The 18537-nt window shown below is 42.8% G+C and overlaps 1 protein-coding gene and 1 pseudogene across 6 annotated transcripts in view; one reads left to right on the top strand and one right to left on the bottom strand.

Annotated features, from left to right (window-relative positions):
* Positions 1–136: 136 nt before the first annotated feature.
* Positions 137–18537, top strand: part of CDKAL1 (CDKAL1 threonylcarbamoyladenosine tRNA methylthiotransferase) — a gene marked incomplete at its 5' end in the record, with an annotated part of 659036 nt that continues 640635 nt past the window's right edge. The window contains 4 exons of one of the 5 annotated variants that reach the window (XM_079776595.1): positions 137–237; positions 1037–1080; positions 12232–12404; positions 13785–13897. In XM_079776595.1, the coding sequence (XP_079632721.1) occupies positions 12235–12404; positions 13785–13897 (283 nt within the window). Of the gene's footprint in view, positions 261–1036; positions 1081–12225; positions 12405–13784; positions 13898–18537 lie in introns of those variants that run through there. The other 4 variants (XM_079776597.1, XM_079776596.1, XM_079776594.1 and 1 more) reach the window with 4 other exon arrangements.
* Positions 16401–18450, bottom strand: LOC307103003 (non-selective voltage-gated ion channel VDAC2-like; annotated as a pseudogene). Its single transcript has one exon. The product of its transcript is annotated as a non-selective voltage-gated ion channel VDAC2-like (transcript).

An 18537-nucleotide genomic window follows, 5' to 3' on the forward strand; every position in this document is an offset into this window, starting at 1 on the left:
ATCCTAAGAACCCGATGCCTTGAGGTTGTACTTTCACCGCTGCAACCGAAGGGAATGAAAGCGCAATCCTCACTAGATTGCGTCAAACCAGAGGTCGCGCTCCAGCCGTGATGCAATTTGGCCTTTGCGGGCCACCGTCGCCGGGCATGCGTAATGACCGTGGCGGGACGTCAGTGTCATGGCGAGCTCCATGTGAAGTCTGCGCGGTCCGAGAGCGGCGAGTCTCATTTAGGACTGGTTTGTAATTTCGCGACTGTTGGGTAAGGGGGTGGATGGGTCCGTGTGGGACAGAGGTTGGCACGAACGCCTTTTATGTCGGAGCCTTATTTCCCCAGTTTCCGTCTTTCCCTGGCTGTTGGATGGCTTGTTTCGCAGTGAAAAGGGGACTTGCCAGGTGGGAGGAGGGAAGAACAGAGAGGCTGGAAGTCCTGCCCAAAGTGAGGACAGGGTCGTTGGCCTCAGGGGCTGCAGGGCTGTAGGGAGTATTGAAGGGACCTCGGCCCTGTCGTCCAGATGAGCTCCATTCGTCCTGCCACTGACTGTACCAGTGAATTTGTAGGATGTCAGGAGGCTGTCGCAGTAGCTTTCACAGAGCTGTGTCTCATTAAGGATTTAAACCGAAGTTGGCCACCAGAGTAGGTGTCTTGTGTCTTCCCTTTTCGTTCTCGTTTACTTATAAAACCAATCTGAATCTGGGGCCGACACGTGTCTTTCGGACGGAAGGTGATCTGGATGCCTACTTCATTGCCTTATTTATTGCTGTTTTGTAGTTGTTGGTCTTTCTTGAATCACGCAGACGTGTTACAATGCAGGATAGTATTTATTACTGTGGCCGGACGCTGGATCTCATTCATGGCAAATGTGGCAGATGTCAACACACCTGTCCTAATCAGTAAGAAGTTGGACGTGGTATTAACCTTGCTTTATAAGATAGTCTTTTATGGAGGTTGATCTCTTTTCGGTAATTTTAAAGAGTCCTTACTGTGGTTTTGTGAATTTGTCAGCTTGCTTTTTCTAATCAATTTTTATTTTCCAGACTCATCTTTCAAGAGGATTTGAGACTAATTGCAGATAATCAAGGTACTCATTTATTTTAAACCTTTAATGTTTGTGTGACATGTTACACATTATAATGAGCAAAAAGATAGCCTAAGTTCTTAGTAATTTTGTCACCATCATTGTATGGAAATGCTATGATCTCCATATCACTAAATCCAAGAAACACTTTCATTCATTTTGCTTAACCTTTTATCTGTATTAAGTTGCACTGACTGTGTCCACTGCTTTGACATGCTCTCTGCCTTTGCCTTCTATGACCAACCGATCTGCTCCTTTTCTGGCAGCCGCATCTTGGTTTTCATTAAAAGCTCCTTCTCTTCTTTTGGCAGTTAAATTTGGAGTTTCTCAAGACATGGTCCTATACCCTTTTCTCTTCTCTGTTCTCTCTCTCTGTGTGTTCTGATCCACAATGTTATTCTCTGCCTTTTTGATTCTAGTCATCCAAGTGAGTGTGAAGTGACATCTCATGCTTCTGATTTGCATTCCCTGATAGCTAATGATGTTGACATCTTTTCACATGCTTATTGGCCATTTGTATATCTTCGTTGGAGAAATGTCTATTTGCCCATATTTTACACTGGGTTATTTGTCTTTCTATTACTTAGTAGTTGTTTTTTTTAATGTATTCTTTTCAGAGACAGCAAGAGCACTGCCGGAGCACTGGTCAGCATTGCTGTTCTGGGTTGCTCTGAGTCCATATATTTTTCTAAATTCTTTCTGACTATGCCAGGGCAGGTTCCTTCTCGAACCCTACCCACTGAACTAACTGTTGGGAACTTAGTCCAAGTTCCTCCTTTATTCTCTGCTCACTAGTTACAGGTGTTGGGTCTGGGCCCCTCTGTCTGGGGCTGGACTGGAGAAGACATGAGAAGTTGTGGTTATATAAGAATGACTCTTTATTGCAGAAGCCAGTGGCCATATAGCTGTCAGACAAAAACAGTTCTTTACAGCAGTCCTATACAGGCCAGCAGCCGGACACCAGCTGTTAATGTGTACATCTTCCCCACAAAGCAGCATTAGTGTCTGTACCCACAGCTATTATCTGAGTGGCCGCACGCTGCCTCCTAGACTCACCATCTCACATTGTAGTGGTACCTAAGCTCTCTGCCTCAGCAGCTTCTCCTGTCTCCCCTGCTCAGCACACAGGCTGGTCTCTGTAGCCTCACATATCAACTACCTCTGAGCTTCTTTTTTAGCTTCGTCTAGCTTTCTAGCTTCTCCTCTCACCCACTTCTTCACACCCCAGCAGACTAGCTCCTCAGTAACTTGTATATTATTCCAGAGCTAAAGAAGGCTTTGTGCCAGTAGTTACAACAATCATATTTTGGCTACAGAAGGGTACAGACTATTCTTTCCCCTATTGAATTTTCTTGGCACCTTTGTTGAAAATCAGCTGACTAGGTAATATATATCTATTTTTAAATCCTCACCCAAAGACATGCTTATTGGTTTTAGAGACGGGGGAGAGGGAGGAAGGAAGGGAGGGGAGAGAGAAAGATAGATAGATAAAGAGAGAGAAACATTGATGTGAGAGAGAGAAACATTGATTGGCCACCTTGCTGTATGTGTCCTAACTGGGGATTGAACCCGAAACCCAGCTATGTGCCCTGACTGGGAATCGAACCCACATCCCTTTTGGTGTAAGGGATATTGATGCTCCAACCAACTGAGCCACATTGGCCAGAGCTAGATAATGTATTTTTTACAAACATGCTAGATGATTTTTTATGGAAGAATAACTCTAGGACAGTGATTTCGAACTTTAGTGGACACCACAGTCATCCGGAAGGCTTGTTAAAGCTTGCTGGGCTTTACTCAGAATATCTGGTTCAGTAGTCCCAAATCTTTTCATTTCTAACTAGTTCCCCAGTGATTTTGACTGTGCTGGTCTGGGAACCATAGTACCAGTATGAAAACTGGTTTCACAGCTGTGGTTACACACATGAGAATTACTGGAAAGTTTAAAAAAATACTGATGCCCAGGCTCGGTTCGCAGAGATTGATTTAACTGATGTGGGGCTCAGTTGTTTGTAATTTTCAAAAGCCCTTCAGGTGAATACAATGAGTACTCAAGATTGAGAACTGCTGTAGTTCTCAATCAGGTGGTAAGTGGAATCACCTGGGCAGGTTTTATGTTAATAACCCTGAGTTCCACTCTTGGAGATTCTAGTTCAGAATGGGATCTGGGTAACTATATATGGTACATAAAAGGCTAATATGCAAAGTGTCCTCTTGGGAGTTTGACCGGGAGACTGGGAGTTCGATCACTTGCTATGACATGCGCTGACCACCAGGGGGCGGCACAGAAAAAAGAAAGGTCCCAGCCAGAGCCAGAAGGGAGGTCCTGGCCAGCAGCCGGAAAGCCCCGATTGGCCCTGGTCGCCGGCCAGGCCTAGGGACCCTACCAGTGCACAAATTTCATGCACCGGGTCTCTAGTCTATATATATAAAAGGTTAATATGCTAAGTGTCTGTCTGACCAGTAGCTATGATGTGCACTGACCACCAGGGGGCAGACACTCAACGCAGGAGCTGCCGAGCCGCAGTGACTTGGCAGAGGCGGTTCTTGGGTGATGCACCCCGAAACCAGAGAGTAGGGAGCCCGATTCCTTGTGGGGCTGCACGATTCCACCTTCGGCCATGGGTTATGTTGTTGCTGGAGCACTGTCGGCCCTGAATCTGGTTTACTGCACACTTGTGTTGTGTTCCACACCCTGTATGACAGCAACTTTACAGTGTCCTCTTGCACTCTGGGACCCCTTGGGGGATGTTGGAGAGCCGGTTTCAGCCTGATCCCCGCAGGCCAGGCTGAGGGACCCCACCTGCCAGAGGGACCCTGTTCACTCTGCAGATGTCCTTCGAGCCACGGCGCTACCCCAGGTGGGGATGGCCCAGGAGGGACTGAGGGAGGTTGGCTCCAGGGCGTGTCCAGCCCGTCTTGCTCAGTCCCACCCCGCCGGCCATCTTCTAATTTCCTTTCAGTGTGCATGAATCTGTGCAATGGGTCACTAGTCTATACTAATAAAAGGGTAATGTGCTAATTAGACTGGAAGACCTTCAGGGAGACCTTCCGGACATCCTTCCGGACAAAGCCATGGTGGCGGGGCCAAGGCAGAGGCGGTTAGGGGCAATCAGGCTGCAGGGGAGGGCAGTTGGGGGCGAGCAGGCTGGCAGGGGGGCAGTTAGGGGCTAGCAGGCCGGTGGGGGGGGAGTTGGGGGCGAGCAGGTCGGTGGGGGGGCACTTTGGGGCGAGCAGGCCGGTGGGGGGGCAGTTGGGGCAATCAGTTCGGCAGGGGCAGGCAGTTAGAGGTGATCAGGCCGGCAAGCAGGTGAGCGGTTAGGAGCCAGCAATCCCGGATTGCAAGAGGGATCAGGCCTAAACCAGCAGTCGGACATCCCCCGAGGGGTCCTAGATTGGAGAGGGTGCAGGACGGGCTGAGGGACACCCTCCCCCCCAGTGCATGAATTTTGTGCACCAGGCCACTAATCTATATATATAAAAGCCTAAGTGACCATTACAACAGAACGACCTGTCGACCAGTCACTATGATGCGCACTGACCACCAGGGGGCAGACAGTCAAGGCAGGAGCTGCCCCCTGGTGGTCAGTGTGCTCCCACGGGGGAGCGCTGCTCAGCCAGAAGTCAGGCTCATGGCTGGTGAGCGCAGCTGCGGCAGCAGGAGCCTCTCCTGACTCCACGGCAGCACTACTGAGCGGCGGGAGCAGGCGCAGCAGGCTGGGACGAGCACGAGTGGCACGGCACCTGGCCCTGTTCTGGCTCCTCCCTGGCCACCTGCCGCTTGGTGCACTGCTACACCCCCTCAAGGGGTCCCGGATTGCGAGAGGGTGCAGGCTGAATTTCATACACTGGGCCTCAAGTTTGATTATAAAACCTCTGCTAATAAATCACCTATGTAGGTTACAGTACTCTACGATGCTGTATTCTCTTTTTAAAAATTTTTTTATTAAAATTTTTTTTTAATCCTCACTTGAGGATATGTTTTAGAGAGGGGTGTGGGAAAAAAGGGAGGGAAAGGGGGAGAGAGAAACATTGATGTGAGAGAGAAACATTGATCAGTTACCTCCCATACTCACCCTGACCAGGGATCGAACCCAAAATCTAGGTATGTGCCCTGACGAATCAAACCTGCAACCTTTTTGGTATATGGGACAATACTCCAACCAACTGAGCCACCCTGCTAGGCCTTCTTTTTATCATTTCCAATGTCTCCCTTTTCTCTGATTCTGTTTTTATTCTCTTCATTAAATCTGATTTTTTCTTTTTTTGAAAAAAAACTTTATATGCTCCTCTTGTTCCATTTAACTATTATTTTGCTTTCCTTTTGTTCTCAAATTTTCATTTTCTTATTGCTCACTTATTTAAAAATTTCTGGAGGCTAACAATTCCTTCTACCTGTTTGTTGGAAGTAAGAAATTTATTACTATAGGTGAGTGAGATTGTTCAGGTGCTATGATATGCTGCTAGGTTTAGGAACCTCTGCATTATATTATCCTTGACTCTGTTGTCTCCCTAGAGTGAATTTCTAGAAATGGAATTGTTAGGTTAAGGGATATATAAAGGGTTTTAAAGTTTGATATGTACCTTCAGATTGTCCTCCAGAAAGGATATGCCAGTTCTACCAGGCTTTCAGCTAGCAGTAGGGTTGTCAGTTTTTTTTTTTAATCGGTAGGGTGAAAAATAATTCATATTTAAACACTTGTTATTAGTGTGTTTGAACATTCTTTCCTCTGTTTATGTTTTGCCTTTGCCATATATTTTTTGGAATGTGTTTATATCTTAGGGTCTAATTAGACTCTTGCATTGCTTGTGCTTTGCCAATGAGGTAGTTTGGTGTTGAGAGAAGGCCTAGGTTCTAATTCTAGCTCTGTCAGTATACAAATCTTTTAGCTTTTCTGGACTTCAGTTCTGTAAAATAAGAGGTTTAACAATGTTCCCTACTTCTCTAACTCTGTGATATTGTATGTCAACAGCAGCAGACCCTTCTCATCTCTCTTCTTCCATTCTTTTTTCCTTCTTTTTTTCTATGGGATGTTAAAATTGTGTAATGTGAAAAAGATGGCTTTTAATATGTCATTCAATTAATAGGCCTTCAGTTGCTCTTTAGTAATATTCAAAGGCACTACCTGGTCTTAGACTTCCACACTTATTTTTATTTCATACTAGAGGCCTGGTACACGGATTTGTACACTGGTGGGGTCCCTTGGCCTGGCCTGTGCCCTCTCGCAATCCGGGAGCCCTTGGGGGATGTTGGACTGCTGGTTTCAACCCGATTCCTGCAGGCCAGGCCGAGGGACCCCACTGGTGCACAAATCTGTGCACCGGGCCTCTAGTACGCATATAAGATCTTTGGTTAATCTCTTCCCAGCCTCCCCCCTACCCCTTTCCCTCTGAGATTCATCAGTCTGTTCCATGTTTCCATGCCTGTGCATTGAGCGTCTGCCCCCTGGTGGTCAGTGTGTGTCATAGCTACTGGTTGAATGGTTGAACGGTCTCTTAGGCTTTTATATATATTGAAGATAATAGTGATAGAAGAAGCCCTAGGGATTAGGTATTTTCTTTATCTTTTCATCCAGAGTAAGGATTTTTTCCTTTGTTACAGAAAGATTAACTAAATTTTGTTTAAACAAGCATTTATTCACGTATTCAGTCATCCGTCAACAAATATTGTGTGCCTGCTGTGTGCTAAGCATTGTTATAGGTGTGGATACAGTGGTGAAAAAAGGATGGATCCCTTTGTCCTTGTAGAGCTTACACTTTAATGATAAAGACAGATGCAGTTGTATGTATGGTATCAGGTAGGTTAGTTCTATGAAGAAAAACGAAACATAAAGCATGGTTAGAGGTTAGTGAGAATATGTGGAATCCTTGATCAGTTGGTGGTTATTTTAGAAAGGCTTTTCCAAGGAGGTGTCATTTGAGTATATAAGTGGCAGCAAGCCATACAGATATCTGGGGATGATTTTCCAGACAGGGGAATAGCAATTGTGAAGGCCCCTGAGTCAGAAACTAGTGTGGCATACTCAGCGAATATCAAAAGGTTAGTACAGTTGGTACAGAATGGGAGGTGATAGAGGGAATAGCTAGGGACCATACTTTGTTAGACTGGGTAGTCTACAGTAAAAAGTATTTATTAAGAATGTGCAATATGCTAGACCAGTGGTCGGCAAACTGCGGCTCGCGAGCCGCGGTTTGCAGCTCTGTTGACTAATGAGTTTGCCGACCACTGCCTTAGGGAAAAACACTTAAAAAACATTTTAATAATGTACTAATGTCTTTAACCTGAAATCAAAACTTCTGGGTAAGGCTAATGCCTTACGCAGTGGTCGGCAAACTCATTAGTCAACAGAGCGGCAAACCGCGGCTTGCAAGCCGCATGTGGCTCGTGAGCCGCAGTTTGCCGACCACTGTGCTAGACATAGTTCTAGCCTCCACCTGGGACAAATCAGTGAACAAAGCCCACAAAAACCTTTACCCTCACAAAGTATATTCTAGTAGAGAGAGATAGACACTAATAAAATAATGAAAACATCTAAGCTGGCGATGAAATGCTATGGTAAGAAAACGAGGTAGGGAGTGGGGATATGAAGTGAAGAGGAAGTATATGTACATATGGTGAGGTGTGGGAGTTGCTCAGAAAGGCCTCGCTGGTGACATTTGAACAGATTCCTGAAGGGCTTGAAGATGTTCTATACAAGAATAAAATTCTGAGATGAGTGTACTTTGTAAATACAAACTGGGAGGAAGCCCACATGGCTGAGTGTAGTGATGGGGAGAGTGGCAGGCTTTATGGTCAGAGAGGTAACAGGAAGCTGATTACATATGTCTTCGCAGATTTGTGTAGTGACTTTGGCTTTTATTCTGAAGTAGAAGACATTGGAAGATTTTGATCAGAAGCTTGAGATGAACTTAGATTTTAAAGGGATTCTTGGCTTCTATGCTGAAATGTCCTTTGGGAATTAGGGTAGAAGCAGGGAGACTAACTGTCAATAATCTAGGCAAGAGTTGATGTTGTTTTGGACCAAGAATGTAACAGTGGGCAGAGTGAGAAATAGTCAGATTCTGAATGTTTTGAAGATAGAGCCAATAGGGTTTTGTTGGTGCATTGGATTAGGGAGAGGATTCCAGGATTTTTGGCCTGAGCAGGTAGAAGACTGGGATTGCCTTTAAATGAGATGGGGAAAGTTGTGGAAGGATCTGGTGGGGTAAGGTAGGGAGAAGATCAAGGGTTTCCTTTTTGATAATTTAAGTTTGAAATAACTATTAGATGGGGGTGTTGAATATGCAATTGGATATGTGAGTCTGAAGTTCAGGGGAGGACTGGGACCTGTTATATAAGCATATAGTTGGTATTTCAAGGCCACGGATTGGATAACAGGGTATGCCTATGATTCGGGTGGGGAACATCTGGCGTGAGGGCCATATAAGGCCTGCAAAATCATTTGGTCTGGCCCTTTCAAAGCATTAAGGGTGAGTTAATTAAGTGTTTGACCAAATAGAGCAAGTTAATTTTTAGGTTGATAATTTTGTATGGCCCGAAAATGATGTTATAAATATTCAAATGGCCCTTGGCAGAAAAAAGGTTCCCACAAGGAGACTTGTGGAGTGGCTGATGAGGTAGGAGGAGAACTCGGAGAGTGTAGTGCCCTACAGAGGAGGTCATTTGAGATGACTGAGAATTTATCATTGTATATATTGCTGCAAATCATTGAAATCATGACAGGTAATTTTGCTGGAGTGGTGGGTGTGAAAGCCTGGTTCATGAGAGAACGGGAGGGGGAAATTGGAGATTATAAGTATAGATACCTTTTTAAAAATATATTTATCTTTATTGATTTCAGAGAAGAAGAGAGAGGGACAGAGATAGAAACATCAATGATGAGAGAGAATCATTGATTGGCTGCCTCCTGCACACCCCCCACTGAGGATTGAGCCTGCAACATGCGCATGTGTCCTGGACCGGAATCGAACCTGGCTGGGTTCACAGGCCGATGCTCTGTCCACCGAGCCAAACCAGCTAGAAGTTTTTCTTTAAAGGAGAGAAATGTGATGGAGACAGTAAATGGAGGGAGTGGGATCATGATAAAGCTTTTGTTTTCTAAATTGGAAAAAAATAGCATGTTTATATCCAGATAGTAATGATTCAGTAGGGAGACAACTAGTGAAGAGGGAGCATTGCTGGAATTCTTTGCTTGAGTAGGTCAGAGCACAAGGATTGTTCTTAGGGAGGTGGACAGTTATTCATAGTAACAGATTGGTAGGCTGAGTACATGGGCAAAGAACCACTTCTGGGTAAACAAAGAAAGTCATCCATCTGTGGAGAATGTTGTAGGGCATCTGAGGTTGGCTTCATTCAAGCTTTCTGTTTTCAATACCATCTTTAGCCATACTAAGAGGAGATCTGTGAGAAATTAATTTTCAGAAAATTTCTAAGATACCTGAGTTTGTTTCTTTACTGCATGCAGTCTTTGCTGTACTAATATATGCTGGCAGTCTATAAGCAGGCAGAATTTCCTAATTAATTTGACACAGAACCATTTTTTCACAGATAGTTAATACCTCAAATAGAACCAATTTGAGAAAGACTAACTTAATTCATTTCACCTTATCTAGTTCACTGAGTTGGCCAGGGCTCTTGTTTGCAAGAGCAGAAAACCCAGCTCAAACTAATTTAAGCCACAGAAATTTATTGGCTCACATGACTGGACAGAGTGGGGCAGCATCAGGCTTTAGGCATTGGTTGGATCCAGATGCTCAAATAATATCAGTGTGGCTCTTTATTGCTCCATTTTTTTTTATTAGTTTTCATTCCGTAGGTAGCCTTCTGCCCTGTGACTGGTAGGTGGTCTCCAGTATCATCAAGATATCACATCCTTCCAACTTAGCCACTTCAGTGAAAAGAGAAGCCATCTCTACTGTTAACTCTTGGCTCACATGACTGGGCAGAGTGGGGCAGCATCAGGCTTCAGGCATTGGTTGGATCCAGATGCTCAAATAATATCAGTGTGGCTCTTTATTGCTCCATTTTTTTTATTAGTTTTCATTCCGTAGGTAGCCTTCTGCCCTGTGACTGGTAGGTGGTCTCCAGTATCATCAAGATATCACATCCTTCCAACTTAGCCACTTCAGTGAAAAGAGAAGCCATCTCTACTGTTAACTCTGGCACAGAAGTCCTCATCATGATTCTGATTGGCAGGGCTTGTCATATCCAACCCTGAACCAATCACTGTGGCCAGGAGGATGGGTTACTCTGTCAGGCTTGGGTCATGTGCCCCATTTCTGTGTCTAGAGAAGGAGGAGGCCTGTGATTGACAGTCCCTCTATGACCATGTTGTATGCATGTTAACTATAATTTAGCAAGTCCTTGATTGATTGCCACTTGGGTTATTTGTAATCTAGCTCAGATTTGAACATAAGTTTGTCTTGTTTATAGGGCATAATTTGTCATAGTTGTAAAGAGTAAATTACATACAGTAAAGGACACAAAATGAGCCTGGCTGGAAGCTACTCTTAATTGAAAGTTGTTAATGGAAAGATGAAAATTTGGCAAATGAAGAGAAGGAAAATTCATCAGAGAGGCTGAGATCAGAGGAGAGTATAGAGTTCTTTTTTTTTTCTTTTTAATCTTTATTGTTGAAGTATTACATATGTCCCTTTATTTCCCCCATTAACCTCCTCTAGCCTGCCCCTGCCCCCTGCCCCAGGCCTTCACCACCCACCCATTGTCTGTGTCCATGGGTTATGTGTATATGCATACCATCACAGAGTTCTTTGGTTGATCTCTTCCCACCCACCCTCCCCTGCCTTCCCTCTGAGATTCTGCTGTCTGTTCAATGCTTCTATGTCTCTCAGTCTATTTTGTTCATCAGTTTATTTTGTTCATTAGATTCCACATATGAGTGAAGTCATGTGACACTTGTCTTTCTCTGACTGGCTTATTTCACTTAGCTTAGAGAGTATAGGATTTTTAACAGTGGTTTAGGCGGCCCAGATGAGAACAGTGGTCATTCAGTGTACATACATTAAGTAGGCAGCAGAGTGTCGCACAGCATATGGGCTCAGGCTCATCTGGCATGCAATTCTTGCTGTGCTTCCTTGGGTAAGTTAGCTTCTCTCTGTGTTTCAGATTTATCTTTAAAGTGAGGATAATAACACTGTCTACCTCGTGGAGCTGTTGGGAATGGTTAATGAGATGACTGTGAGCACTTGCTTCATGCCTGGGCATAGTATTGGTAGTAGTACTACCAGTAAGTGTACTCAAGTACACTTTATTTTTCTTTTTTCTATTCAAGATAGTTTTTTTTCCTTAATCATTTTAACATAATTGTAAATTCACTTACAGTTATAAAAATTATGTGGAGATTCTGTACTCTTTATCCAGTTTCTCCAGTGGTAATATCTTGCAAAACTATAATACAGTATCACAACCAGGATCTTAACATTTACATAGTAAGTGCATGTCAAAGGGATTGGTTGACCAGTTGACTGTCTGCCCCCTGGTGGTCGGTGCAAGTCATAGAGAGTGGTTGAGCAGCCTTAGCATATCATTAGGATATTATGCTTTGATTGGTTGTTCGGTTGTTCGGCCATTCGGTCTATTTGCATATTACCCTTTTATTATATAGGATTATTTTTGTAAATCAAAATTATACCTATTTTTTGTCAGATCAAGAATTTTGTAATTAGTTTATATGTGCCATGAGATTAAAAAGGTTGAAAATCACTGATTTATAGCACTATCCTAATATTATCTGATGCCTACTTCATACTCTGATTTCCCTAGTTGTTCCCCAAATGTCTTGCAGCTGGTTGGACAAAGTAATATCTAAACAAGAACATGAATTGCATTTAGTTGTTGCGCTTTTAAGTCTCCTTTGATCTTTAACAGTTCCTCTCCTGCTTTTTTCTCCCATGGTGCTGATTGTTGAAGACATAGTTCCATTTGAACTTTGGAATGTCCCACTATCAATAGGATTGGTCTGATTGTTTCCTTGTGTTTCTTTATCTTTGCATTTTCTGTAAACATGAAGTTAAATCTAAAGGCTTTATTGGATTCAAATTCAGCAAGGATATTTTATAGGTGATGCTATGTTAAACAGATTTTCTGAGGGACTCATAAGTTTGTATCATTTATAACTTTTCTATATGATGAAGAAGATGCCTTCTGCATCCTGTGATACACTACTGGATGACATAGAAGATATTGTGTCACAGCAAGACTCAAAGCCACAAGATAGGCATTTTGCAAGAAAGCATATTGTTCCAAAGGCCCGAAGGCGAAATACCCAAAAATGTTTGCAAGAGGAAGATAGTCCACCAACTGATAGGTAAGCTTTTTTTTTTTTTTTTTAAATTAATATCATTCCAGGGTAGTACTGGTCTATGTGATATGCATAATGTCTCTTTTAAAAATATGCTTGAAGGTGCCTCGTTAGCGCAGTAGGTAGCGCGTCAGTCTCATAAAAATATGCTTGAACTTTTTGAGAGAAAATATGTAGATTTATTTATTTTTATTTGAATTAAAAAATATTTTTATTGCTTTCAGAGAGGAAGGGAGAGGAAGAGAGAGATAGAAACATCAATGATGAGAGAGAATCATTGACCGGCTGCCTCCTGCACCCCCCCTGCTGGGGGTCAAGTCTGCAACCCCGGGCATATGCACAATACTGGAATCAAACCTGGGACCCTTCTGTCTGGCCAGGGCTGAATGTTTTTTAATTTAGCAAAGTAATTGGTTTCAAAAACAGGTGTCAAATTGCATGTTCCTTGAAGGCAGGGCAGGGCCTAGGACAGTGTTTGGCATATAGATAGGATTCTCTCCCCATCTCTTTGATGTTACTGTATCCGATATGCAATTTTGTGTTACTTCCAAATTAAAATTTTTACTGGGATTTGTGGTTCTTTTGAAACAGTGGTGTTTGTGCATTTAATTTTTCTTAGCAAATATACAAATATTAATGGTTCAGGTAAAGGCATTAGGCACAAATGAATTACTGTGCTGTTTACATTATTAGGTCTCCAGTGAAATTTTAATACTAGTCTAGCCAGTAATGATTATGCAGTTGTACAGTTTTAATAGCCCTATATTTATTTATTTAGTAAATTGTTGGAAGTTTTAATATACTTGATTATTTTGTTTGGAACATTACTCTTTTAAAATCTATGGAGTTATGCCCTAACTGGTTTGGCTCAGTGGATAGAGCGTCGGCCTGTGGACTGAAGGGTCCCAGGTTCGATTCCGGTCAAGGGCATGTACCTCAGTTGCGGGCACATCCCCAGTAGGGGATGTGCAGGAGGCAGCTAATCAATGTTTCTCTCTCATCGATGTTTCTAACTCTATCCCTCTCCCTTCCTCTCTGTAAAAAATCAATAAAATATATTTAAAAAAAACTATGGAGTTAAAATTTCCTGCTATTATAAAAATGACTGAAGTTTATCATATTTGTCCTGAATATGTCCTTAAGGTAATTTTTGTTTAATTATAAATTACTGGGCAATCTCTGTTGAAAGCACCCTTTTCCCCCTAAAACTATTTCATTTTTGAACTCTATTTTTATATATGAAGTACTTTTAATGAATAGCTTGTGAATGGGTTTCAGTGAGTGTATTTTTTTTTTTTGCATAATATGCCCAGAAATCCTCTAGTGCTTTTTATTTTAAAAATCCTTTAATGAGACTTACTTTTTCTTTTATTGATTGTTTAATAGCACTATTCCAGGCATACAGAAAATTTGGATACGAACATGGGGTTGTTCTCATAATAATTCAGATGGAGAATATATGGCTGGACAACTAGCTGCTTATGGATATAAAATTACAGGTAATGAGATTTGTGTCGTGTTTTATTGATTACATTTTTCAGAGCTAAGTTTTTTAGAAGCATGTATTCTAGCTTTAGCAATTGAGGGATATGTTAGCATAACTTAATGATTTTAAGGCAAAACAAAAAACCCATTGCCTACATAACTGTGGGTTTCATATTTAAAAAGAACTTCAGGAACTATTTTTGAAATAAGTTTAGACTTACAGAGAAGTAGTAAAAGTATAGAGTTTGCATAGCCCTTCACCCATCTTCCCTTAATATTAACATTTTACATAATCCTATCTAATAAAGAGGGAATATGCTAATTGACCATCACCCCTCACAAAGATGGCGGTGCCCACAGCCAATAAGGCGGGAATATGCTAATTGACTGTCACCTCCTCAAATATGGCGGTGCCCAGTCTCCTCAGCCCCCCAGCCACCCAGGGCCAGCCCGAGGCACAAGCAAGCCTCAGATGGTGGCTGCCCAGCCACCCAGGGCCGGCCCGAGGCACAGGCAAGCCTCAGATGGCGGCTGCCCAGCTGACACCTGAGGCACAGGCAAGTCTCGGATGGCAGCTGCCCAGCCGCCCAGGGACACCCGAGGCTCAGGTAACCAGGGCCGGCCAAGGATTGCGCTGCCGGCAGTGGCAGCAGCAGAGGTGTGATGGGGACGTCGCCTTCTCCTGATTGCCCTTTGAGAGCATGGCAGTCAATTAGCATATTCCCTCCTTATTGGCTGTGGGTGCTGCCACCTCATGACCAGGTCGCCTCCTGCCCCTGAGAGCTCCCAGACTGTGAGAGGGGGCAGGCTGGGCTGAGGGACACCCCCTCCAGTGCATGAATTTTCATGCACCGGGCCTCTAGTTATAGTATAATTGATAAATTAACAAATTAACATTAGTACAATACTGTTATCTACGGATCTGTTTTGAATTTTACTGCTTTTCCCATTTATGTCCTTTTTCTCTTCCAGTATCCAATCTAGGATCTCATCTCCTATTTATTTGTTATGTCTTTTTAGTCTCCTCTAATCTGTGACAGTTCCTCAGTTTCTTCTTATCTTTTATGATCTTGAACTGCTGAAGAAAACGGATTAGTTGTTTTGTAGAATGTCCCTCAACTTAGGTTTGTCTGATATTTTCTTATGGTTAGAATAAGGTTATGTATGCATTTTTTGGCAAGAAGAGTACAGAAGTGATAGTATATCCTTCTCAGTGCATCATATTAGGGTGTTCATGATGTCAGTGTATCTTATTACTAGATAACTAATCCTTGTCTGCCAGATTTCTCCACAGTAAAGTTAATATTATTCTCATTGTAATGAATAAATATCCTGTTTCTCCTCAGCCTTTTCTAATTCTAGTATTTCTCTGTGGATCTTATCTGTAACAGTTATTACTGCATTATTTGCTTAATGGTGATTTTCTGTTTTTTTCTTTTACCCACATTTATTAATTTGAATTCTTGTATAAGGAAGAGCTATCATTTCTCATTTACTTATATCAGTATGGACCCATGGATATTTTTTTATTCTGTGAGATGTAGTCTGGTATTACCATTATTTATTTTGCTGCTCATTGTTCCAACTTTGGCCGTAGGGCCTTGTTGAGGCTGACTCCTGGGTCTTCTCAACATGCCCCCCATTCTTTATTGAGCATTTTCTTATTTTCTGGCACCTGAAGATGTACTAGTTTAATATTTTCCTTTCCCCAATCTTGGAAACAGCCACTTTCCCAAGAAGCCCTGAATCCTTTCATTAGGAGAATGGTGTTTAGAAGTAGATTGAAGATCTGGACACTAGGTGTGCTCATTGCCACTGTGCTTTTAGGTCCTCTCATGTGGACTGAGCTAGGAAATATATATATATATATATATATACTAACGGCACATACACACACCTATATCTGTTACTGTATTAAATGGCACCATAATTTGAATGTTACAGGCACTGACCCAGTGCTTGCTTAGTTCTCATGATATGAGGACATATTGGCATCCCTACTTTACAAGTGAGAATGGAGAGGTTGTGTCTTATCTTAAATCATACAGGAAATGAATTCTCTGTCACTCCAAGACGCTGCTCTTAACCATTATTCTACACCTCGAAGCTGCCTTTGCATATATAATGGGCAAGTCCTAGCTTCAAGATAGCATGTGAGGATTGGGGAGGACTGGAAACATGCTTCTTTCACAGTATTTTTTTTTCATTAACTAAATGACCATATGTTATTAACTTTATGTTTTTGATAGCTTATTTTTTATTTTCTTTTAAAAGATTGATTTCAGAGAGGAAGGAAGAGGGAGAGAGAGATAGAAATATCAATGATGAGAGAATCATTGATCGGCTGCCTACTGCATGCCCCCTACTGGGGATCGGACTCTCAACCCAGGGCATGTGCCCTGACTGGGAATCAAACCATGACCTCCTGGTTCATAGGTTGACACTCAAACCACTGAGTTATGCCGGTTGGGCTGATAACTTACTCTTTAGACAGCAAAATTGGCCTTTAACCCTTTGCACTCGCTTTTTTCTCGAGCTGCTACTGATGCTAACCGTGTCGAGTCACACTCGACATCCGAGTGCAAAAGGTTAAAAAAAAAAGAATTATTGATTTTAGAGAGAGAGGATGGTACAGAGAGAGAGAAAGAGAAAGAGAAACATTGATTTGTTGTTCCACTTACTTATGCATGCATTGGTTGATTCATGTATGTGCCCTGACTGGGCATCGAATCTACAACCTTGGTGTATTGGACGATGCTCTAACCAACAGAGCTACCTGGCCAGGGCACCAAATTGGTCTTAATGCTTTTGTTTTTTTAAGATAAAATACTCAAAATGTGGTTTTAGAATCACTTCTCTGTATTCATTAATCATTTTTAGTACAATTTAGGCTGGGCTTGCCTTAACACATTCTTAAGGATGCTAGTTTGAGTATTAAGAAAATAACCTTTGAAATAATTCCCTAAACATTAAAAAAATCAGAGTTTGACTTTTCCTAGGTAATATTGATTATCCAACACTTTAATTTAAATTTTAGTGCCTTAGCAGTTTGTGTTTGGTCTTATAACTCTACTCTTTTTTTTTTTTTTACAGTTTTCATAAAGGTCTATTTCATTATTGGTGGGTAGCACATTTAACAGTTAAATACATTAAATAATGTATAGGTGACTGCAGACATGCTTCATTGGTAACTAGATAACCAATTCAACTAGAAACCAGCTAACAAGTAACTGTCTACATACATATTTAAAACACAGCTCTTGTTTTCCTGTTTTGATCACCTTCTTGGAGGGAAAAAAGCCTGCTCGTCACACTGGAAATATATTAAGGCCAAATCTTCTGATATCCATTCCCAGAGGTTGCTTTCAGCTGGATTAAGCCTCCAACTCCAGGGCAAGCCCCAGTTTGGCCACCAGCATTAATGCTCTTCCCATCTACCAGAGCAGACAGTGTAAGCTTCACACCAGGCCTCAGAGTCTGAGCGTAGCCCACTCCAATTAAACTAGAGTTGTTGACTTTTGCAGAAATGGAAGCAGTGGGATCCAACTGATATTTAGCTGCAATACCAAAGCGAGTGCAGTTGGTACCTGAAGTCTAAGCAAGGTTTACTGAAGTGTCAAGATCGTCACATACTTTCTGATAAATTGAGCCTCCAGATTCTGTCCCATCATTGACATTAGTGTGTAGCTGGAAGTTCCCAGTCTAGCCCACTGCAAAGTTATTCCTTGTCAGCTTTGATTTGGCACTGTCAAAGGTCATCTGGTATCCATCAAGCCAGCCCTTGTAACCAAAGACAGCTGAACCATGGATTGCAGGTCCAGCAAAATCAAAGTCAACATCACATCCAAGGTTTATACATTCCCTCTTGTAAGAAGGCTTGATTTTACCACTTTTCTTTCCTGTGTTTGGTGAAAAGGTGGTATCAAATGTCAGTTTCAAACCTTGACAAATCTGGTCTTCAATTGCGATTTCTGTTTTCAGAGTGTTATCAGTGTTCCATTTCTCTGTGAAATTCAGACTTTCTCACACCAATTATATTTGGTCTCCAAGGTCCCAGTAACTTTACCAGTGTCTGTATTAGATGAACCAGATGTTGAGAATTCCATGCCACTGCATGACTTTGTTTTCACGTCCAGTTTCACCAACCCAAAACCAAATCCTTTGTTGAAAATATCTCTGGCAGCTTTGCCAAGGTCAGCATATGATGGAGGAATATACAGTGGCTGCGCGCAGCTCTGTCCGTAGGTCACCATGGTAAGGCCGCAGGAAGAGGTGGTCTAGTGATCTCCTGGGGGGGTTGTCCTGCCACTCCGCTCGCAGCTGAGGCCACTCAGCTCGCTTGGCATCGGGCTGCGGCTGCCGTGGTGGAGGGTGAAGTGAAGGAGACACTGTTCTGCCTGCTGCAACCCTAACTCTACTCTTTAATGTAAAACTAGAGGCCCAGTGCATGAATTTGTGCACCAGGGGGGACCCTCAGCCTAACCTGTGGGATTGGGCCGAAACCAGCTCTCCGACATCCCCGGAGGGGTCTCAGATTGCAAGAGGGCACAGGCCAGGCCGAGGGACCCCACCGGTGCACGATCGGGGCCGGGGAGGGAGGCGGGAGGTTGGCCAGCTGGGGCGGGACTGCAGGAGAGCTCTAGGGTGTGTCCGG

Source organism: Cnephaeus nilssonii, assembly GCF_951640355.1.
Source record: "Cnephaeus nilssonii genome assembly, chromosome: 7".
NCBI lineage: Eukaryota > Metazoa > Chordata > Mammalia > Chiroptera > Vespertilionidae > Cnephaeus > Cnephaeus nilssonii.